The 8,163-nt window shown below is 50.9% G+C and overlaps 1 protein-coding gene across 1 annotated transcript; it reads left to right on the top strand.

The window, feature by feature from the left end:
• Positions 1-1,848: 1,848 nt before the first annotated feature.
• LOC133891968 (uncharacterized) lies at positions 1,849-4,135 on the top strand. Its single transcript, XM_062332699.1, has 3 exons — positions 1,849-2,664; positions 2,782-3,141; positions 3,230-4,135. The coding sequence occupies exons 1-3, from the start codon at positions 2,143-2,145 to the stop codon at positions 3,896-3,898; spliced, it is 1,551 nt and encodes a 516-aa protein (XP_062188683.1). The 5' UTR covers positions 1,849-2,142; the 3' UTR covers positions 3,899-4,135.
• The last annotated feature ends 4,028 nt before the right edge of the window (positions 4,136-8,163 follow it).

Below are 8,163 nucleotides of genomic sequence, written 5' to 3'. Positions count from 1 at the left end.
CGCCGTAGCACCAGAAATTAATAAACTGCGATCACCTCCCGTGATCGCAGGGCAAGAGACCTTGAATTCTTGATGCCGCTCACGTGCCGTGCCCCCGCGCCGCGCTCACGCCGACTCGGTCGAGGGCTCAAGGCGCAGCGGCAGCGCAGGACAAACGGCTTGCGACAGCCGACAGCCTAACGTCTGGTCAAAGCCAGGCACCCACATCACAGTATCACACCACACCACACAGCTGCCGCGCCGAACCGGCCATCTACCTCCCCGACGCGACGCTGCCGGGTGCCCGCTCGGGCCGAGCACGTGGACGTGGCCGCGGCCAGCGAGCGAGCGGCGGGTCCAGCGCTGCTGCTGCCGCCTGCCGCGCGCCCCGGGAACGGCCGTCTCGGACCGTCAGTCTCGGGCGCGCAGCACGTGGCCCGCGCGGCGCTTTTGGCATCTTTGCCGATGCGGGGCGGTCCCTGGCCCGTTGGTTGGCGCCTGTGCCGCGGCGCGGGTTGCCGCCGATCTTTGGATCGTCGCCCGTCTGCGTTACTGGGTTCGGCGCATTGTTGGGTTGGAGCGAACGGGTGGTGGCACTGTCGCTGGCGCCGGAAAGCGATAGTCGCACGTTGGATCAGCCCGGCGGGGCCGCGGCTCCATTTCTGATGGGGGAGTTGGCGATCACACCATGACTTGAGAGCGAAAGGCATTGGGAAAGGAGTTTTTAAATAGTACTATTTATTAAAAAATTGCAAAATAATAATTTAAAATAAAAAATACAGATATAGGTGCCATTTAGTATTGTGGACGTGTCGGAACACCGAAAGCTAACATAATCTGCTGGCACTCCGTGTGAGCCCATAGTTTCATTCACAGAACTTGTTACTCAGTGTGCCAACATATCCCACGGTCCTATCGATAGGAACTATTGACACATAGAGTATCGACACATCTTACTCTCTACAGTGGACTACGAAGAGGGGATATGGATCGAACAGTGGGACTAGGACATGTCATCTCTTGGTGTGCCGATAGGCTCTCGCTCCATATCTACGTGTGTGCTAAATGAGATGTCGGCACTTTAATTGTCGATAGGTGGCTAGTCAGCAATTAGAGTGCCGACTCCCACCTATATCTACAATTTTGAAATTTTAAATTATATTTTTATATTTTTATAATAAAATAATATTGGGTAAAAAAATTCTTAGGAAAGCCGTTTGAAATGTGATATTTCAGGAATATTGGATAATTGCTAGTGCCTTATAAAAGCTCAGCAAGCAGTAGACCATTCGTTTTATATATTGCTGTATCAGAATTACGTGTGCTTGTAAGTAGTATTTAAATATGTTGGGGCGACGGTTACAAGACTCAGATCCAATGGAGAAATGCTGACCAAATTTGTCTACATTTCAAACACGGTTCTAATTTAGCTCTCATAAACAGAGTATTTAGCCCCTGATCATGGAGATGGCAAAAGCTTCACACAAATCCTAGAAGTTCCTTGGGCTTGGGATACTACCATCAGCTACTAAAATTCGAACAACAAAAGGAAGTACATCACATTCACCTACTCCCTCACATTTTGGCAGTACTCGCATGTATTACATGAAACTTTCATGTGCACGATTTGCCTGGTCAAAATTTTCAACAATAGAAGATAGAAATCCCACATCTTTATCTCTTTTTTTCTTCAACCGCGCCCATCCTTTCGGTAAAATTAAAGTTAGAGCATCTTCCGATCGAAACGCGAAGCTTTTTTCTTCTTTTGCAAACATCATCTACTTTTATTATTCAGAATTCATGAACCATAAACAGAGTATCGAGCAGACAAGAAAAAAAGCACGAAAACATATGTTTTCTTCTTCTCTCTCCTTCCGACATCCCACCTCGCCTCTTTTGATCTTTTCCTTTCCCTACCTGCGCTCTCACGTCAAACGGTTTCCCCCCTCTCCGCTTTATCTTTTACATTTCCGCCCATCGCCTTCGACCTCTCTCACTTCCTCCCTTTCACTCCAATACAAGCGCCGGACCTGACTTCCCACTCCTCTTGTACTCCGCTCCTCACCGCACTCTCCATGCCCTCCTCGTGAAGCAAGGCTCGATCTTTTTTCGCTATATCACTCGTCCTCCTCCTCTTCTTGCTCGCGGCGGCGGCATTGCGGAATGGAGAAGGAGAGGAAGCAGGGGTTCTTCGCCGCGCTGAAGGAGGAGGTGGTGCGGGGGTTGTCCCCGGCTAGGTCACGAGGGAAATCCCCGGCGAGGAGCGCGTCGCCGGCCAGGATGCTGATCCCGCGCCGGCGCAAGACCCCCCCGCCGCCGCCGCCGGAGAAGGTGCTGCAGCAGTACTTGGGGGAGCAGCTTATCGCGCGCTCCGGCAGCCTGCGCCCCGGCGGGGAGGCCCTCACGCCGCTCATTGAGGGGCCCGACGCCGAGCGCCTCGCCGCCGGCGACCCTACCGGCGAGGAGTCCGGCCGGCGGGAGGGGTTCGGGCACTGGGTCCGGGGCCACCTGACGCGCACGCCGTCCATGGCCTCCTCCGCCGCCGCTGGCCCTGGCGGTTCTAGTGGCTCGTTCCGGCGGTCCGACCTCCGCCTCCTCCTCGGCGTCATGGGCGCACCGCTCGCTCCCATCCTTTCCAAGCCCGCCGAGCCGCTGCCTCTTCTCTCCCTCAAGGGGACTCCCATTGTACGTCCACTTCTTGATCATTCACCTCCTCCTCCTTTGGCTGATGCTTCGCTTCTACGAGATGCGGTTTGTTGTCCGTGCATCTGGTATTGCCACTGACCACTCTGAGAAATGCAGGAGTCGTCGTCCGCGCAGTACATCCTGCAGCAGTACATGGCGGCGTCGGGCGGCTACAAGCTGCTGCAATCGGTGCGGAACGCGTACGCGATGGGCAAGGTGCGGATGGTGGCGTCCGAGTTCGAGACCGCGACGCGCGTCGTCAAGAACCGCGGGCCCAGCGGCCGCGGCGCCGCCGCAGTCGAGCAGGGCGGTTTCGTGCTCTGGCAGATGGCCCCCGACATGTGGTACGTCGAGCTCGCCGTCGGCGGCAGCAAGGTCCACGCCGGCTCCAACGGCCGCCTCGTCTGGCGCCACACCCCCTGGCTCGGCGCCCACGCCGCCAAGGGCCCTGTCCGCCCCCTCCGTCGCGTCCTCCAGGTCCCAACATTTCCGTACCTCACTGCCTCCTCTTACCCTTGCAAGGAGCAAATCACCTTACCATGTTCTTGCCAACTTGCAATGCCAGGGCCTTGATCCGCTCACCACGGCGGGGCTGTTCGCGGAGGCCCGGTGTGTCGGCGAGAAGAAGGTGAACGGCGAGGATTGCTTCATCCTGAAGCTGACCGCCGATCCGCAGACGCTGAAGCTGCGCAGCGAGGGGCCGGCGGAGATCATCCGGCACGTGCTGTTCGGCTACTTTAGCCAGCGCACCGGCCTGATCGTGCACATCGAGGACTCGCACCTCACGCGCATCCAACCGCACGCCGGTGGGGACGCCGTCTACTGGGAGACCACCATTAGCTCCGCCCTGGAGGACTACCGCCCCGTGGAGGGCATCATGATCGCGCACGCGGGTCGCTCCGCCGTGACGTTGTTCCGGTTCGGCGAGACCGCCATGAGCCACACCAAGACGCGGATGGAGGAGGCCTGGAGCATCGAGGAGGTGGCGTTCAACGTCCCTGGCCTGTCCGTGGATTGCTTCATCCCGCCCGCCGACATCCGGTCCGGCTCCTTGGGCGAGGCCTGCGAGCTCCCGTCGCACGGCGAGCGCGCCAAGACTGGCACAATGCACCCCGCGCGCGTCGCCGCCATGGAGCGCGCCCACGCCCACAATGCTAATGCCAATGCCAATGCCAATGCCGGCGTCGGCGTCGGCGGCCGCAGCGAGAAGATCGTGTGGAGAGTCGAAGTGTGAGGAAGTGCATCATCAGTTAGCTGCAGTTCTAGAGAGCATTAAACCAAGACCAATCTGTTCATACTAGAGCTTAATTTTCCTCAGCCCAATGATCAATCCAATACTAACTTTTTTCATCTAGTGCTGGTTTAGATTTCTGTAAATAGGAGCATAAATGTTCCCAGGTCACTCATGTGTACTCACTCATCAGGCCCTGGATGAATCTTTATCCTCTGAATGCAGAAGTTTTCGTGCCAATTCTCCTGAGAGCTGTATCAAGTTCTCTTGACCTTTCATGTTACTGCCATTTCTTGGTAGTGGTACTTGACAGCTGGTACCTGATACCTAGTACTAATGCTTAATTTGTGTTTGGTGCATCTGCTTCCCCACTCCGGCATGAGCGGAGAACGAGCTGAAAGCTACACTGTTTGTCTTCATCCTGTAGCGTTCCCATATTGGTACTGCAAAGGACAAGTTAACCATGTAGCTTGGGGTCTCGGCGCGTTCGGTCTAGGAGTGTACGGTGAGCACCTAGCATTGGATGCCGGGAATGGATCACCGCCAGTCCACCACTCTGCAGCTGGGCTCTTCCTCCATTTTTCTGCTTGCTCCAACACTCCTGCTCTCCCCTCCCATCAGATTCCAACCAGTCAACACAGTTACAAGGAATCGGGAGGGCCCACCTGAAGGCCACGACGTAATGAAACTAGTTTGCAGGTGGCAATGGCATCTACCGTGCCGGCCTTTATTTTCACCTTTGTTGACCGAGGACCCCAGGCATTTCATGAGTGTCTGCGAAAATGAAAAGATTAAACACTACTGTATCTGTCGAAGTAAAGTGTTGCAGATGCAGCTCACTCGTAGTCATAGAGAACTCCAGTTCTCAGTTCTCCACATTCTGGGGCTGCGTGGCGTGAGAAAAATGGTGAAACGGAGCATCTTTTCCGGCGTCGGAGACACAGCGAGAACCGAGAAGCGAAGACGCCGGGAAGCAGCCGCCGATGCCACTCCTACAAGAAGTCAGCTACTGGGATGCTGGCATGCTGCTGACCGCTCGGTGCAGGCAAATTATTGCGGCCTCGGGAGCCGAGCGCGCTGCCCAATTGGTGACTCGCATGATGATGATGCCCCTGTTTCGCGAGCGTTGCCTGGATCGGTGAATTTTCTCGCCAGGTTTCACCTCGCTTTTGGCGTGCTACGTCTCTAGTCTCCTAGGCAATGAGTAAGCACTGCTTGCGACGGGGTCACTGATTCGGACAGTGCAAACCGCAGGATGTGGAAATATTTTCATGTTCTTGGAACAAACAAATCCGGTAGTGTGGCTACAGAGAAACACTGGTTCTGCTCTGCAAAATACTGCAGAGTTATTTGGGATCCATACGTCTTAAATACTTACATGGTGGTATCTCAACTTGCATAGTGGTAGCTACTATAGCAAATTACAAACTGTTTTCTCTACATTTCGTCAACAACTTGTCGACTGTCAAGGTTCACGACAGCTGACTGGAGCAGCACATGAGAATTGTTGGGACGTGAAAATAGTCGGTCACATTGGCCGCTGTCATACTTCCGTCTATTTTAAGTATTTCTCAATGATGCTTAGTCAAGAAGGTAAATACTAAGTTAAATACTTCGAGATACTCTCTTGCTCTCAGCTTCAATACATCAGTTCTTTTGAGCTCCTAGGTTGGTCGCTGAGGACCTCACATGCTGTGCTCAACCAAAATGTCCATCTCATGGGTCAAGTGGAAGCCTATATCAAACTATGGTCTGAGTCTATATATCATGTTTTATGCGAAAGTTGACTTGCTAAATGAGAAACTATGGTTTGAGTGTTTGACAAGGTCACTTCGCTAGCTTATTATTTCTGTTTTGCTATCTTATTACTACTAGCAAGCCTAAACAACTGTCCAAGTTGCCGTCCACTTGTAGTCAGTGGAGTATTTGGTATGAGCATTTTATTTTATGAATACATCTTCTACTCCAATTTGTACTTTCTTTTCATAAATGAAAATTTGTAATCACAAAAAGACGCTAGCATTACTTGGTGTGCCTTTTCTTGCTCAGAATTAATCATCGGTCCCTATTTCCAGGGCAAACGTAGTTTTTGTCTCTTGTATTAAATTGCACCCTCGTTTCAGCCCCCCTCGTGTGTTGCCTCCAATCGATGGCCACGCTCAATCTTGGAGCGTAGAGCCGTAGACAGATGCCCCATGGTGAAAAGATGCACAACTGCTTGTTTCAATGACGCTCCAACGCATGCTAATCCTGTTTACCGCCATCATACGGTCGTGTTGTTGCACCTAGCCTATTTGATCACCATGGCTAAGTTCCTCATTTGAGCTACTATTGCAGTCCCTAAAACTATTGTTTCTCGTGATTATTTTCTTCCATCTGCAGGCGCCTTATTTTGTTCACTGCGACCGTGCCTTGTGCAGGTGTTCATCAGATCAGCAGTGCAGGGCCTGGAAATGCAGGAAGATACCTGCAGAATATATACATGATAAGCCATAAATCTGACCAATTTGCAAGGTTGCTGCCTGTGACATCCATCACCTGATGTCTCGTAAACTCTGATGCACATTGTTTGGATCCATCAGTGTATCCGACATAATCTTGACAAGGAGTGAGATCACAGATTTATCTACGAAAGTAACATTTGCATCAATCTGCTTCGCTTGCACCGAGGCACCCTGGTGGATGGAATCTAAATGTTTTGTGTCAAATAAGCCAGAGGAGCTATGTTCCAAATGATTTTGGCCCTACTGCTTCTGGACATATTAGCTGTATGTTCATTTGCTTCTGCCACTAGATCCATCGACAGAAACTCAACTATTTTACTGTCAGCAGAACAAATAGTATGCGCAATCTGAATGTTTTCTCATGTCTTGTGTTATGTGTAATCACGGTTGGTTAACTAACCGGCCATGCTGATCATGCACCTTTAGCCTTGTAGATCTGAGGACGTTGCTTGACAAGTAGGCCAATGTCTGTTCGGTTGGAACTTGGAAGCAGGCCAGCTTGGAGACCAAAAAAAGCATCAGAAGCTTCACTGGATCAGGAACAAGCCATTCATCTTTGATCTGATTAGAACAAAGACGGGTTTCAGGACGGACGCATCTTGATCTAAAGCTGCTTTAATACAATGCACACAAGTATTAGTGCTGAGCTTTAGCCTTTCTGATAAAACTTCTACAGGTAAGATGTCTGCTTAGCAAAAGCAACAAACACGGGTACCATGTTCGATGCTACCATTTGAGGACATGTTCACAGTTCACGTTCAGATGCTAACAAAGTTTGGCAAACCTTTTTTATTTTTCAGAGACTGCCTGCCTGTCTGTTCCAACCTTGGGTCAGTCAGCTTTTGATGTCAAGCTCATAGAAGCCATGCCACATTTTCCGATGTTCTCCAGGCTCTCTCTTTGAAACCATTTTTTCTCCAGACTCTGGCATAGCCTGAACCACATTAGAACTGAGAAATGACGGCACTGCATTTTGCTTTAGCGGGTTCTGTGAAGCTGTCTTTCGTGCAGCTGCGAGTGCTCAAATTATCTGTCACATTTGTTGTCCCATCGATCTTCTTTACCATTTCTCCGTAGTGGTGCTAGCAAAATTTTATGGTTCGGCCTTGTGCCAGTGTTTTACTTTCAGTGTGCAATTTTTTCATGCTCTTATTTGAGCAACCAACAGATCTCAACTGAACTCCTGGAGTTTACGTGCTTCTGCCTGATGGGTTACATATTTTTACTATTCTTTTGAGAGGAAGGTTACACATTATTACTACTTGTGATGAGCAATCTCCGTTTGGATTAATGTGCACTTCATCCAAGCGGCCCAAATCCATAAGCTGGTTTCTGGAGAAATTTTTTCAACTGGGCCCGTAGAGACCAGCTCAAGGCACCCAGGAATGTGCTGACGAGCTCCAGACCTCCAGGCAGTTAGGAGTTACGACAAGCAACGAGGATCAATGATTAAGAAAAGCATAACATAACATCAGAAGATTTACTTGCTAGGAAGCAGGAACTAACATGTTCCTCTAGATTCTGGATCAAACGTTGTTTGGACCATTGGTTTCCTCGTAGACCGTTAACTGCTGACGATTTGTGTCAGTGCAAATGAGGAAACGAAGAAACGAAGAAATACAGAAGAATGTTGCCGGGAAGTTCATGGCTCACCGTCTCGGGCCAGCCCATCTCATAAAGAAACATGTCCAGAAAAAAAATGATGTTTTAGACGAAAACTATTTAAAAATAACCGGCCCTGTCAGTCTATCAAGGCCCAGCCCA

This window comes from Phragmites australis, chromosome 15 (genome assembly GCF_958298935.1).
Source record: "Phragmites australis chromosome 15, lpPhrAust1.1, whole genome shotgun sequence".
In the NCBI taxonomy this organism is placed as follows: domain Eukaryota; kingdom Viridiplantae; phylum Streptophyta; class Magnoliopsida; order Poales; family Poaceae; genus Phragmites; species Phragmites australis.
The sequence above is the reverse complement of the archived record's forward strand: the minus strand, read 5'-3'. Positions and strand labels throughout refer to the sequence as shown.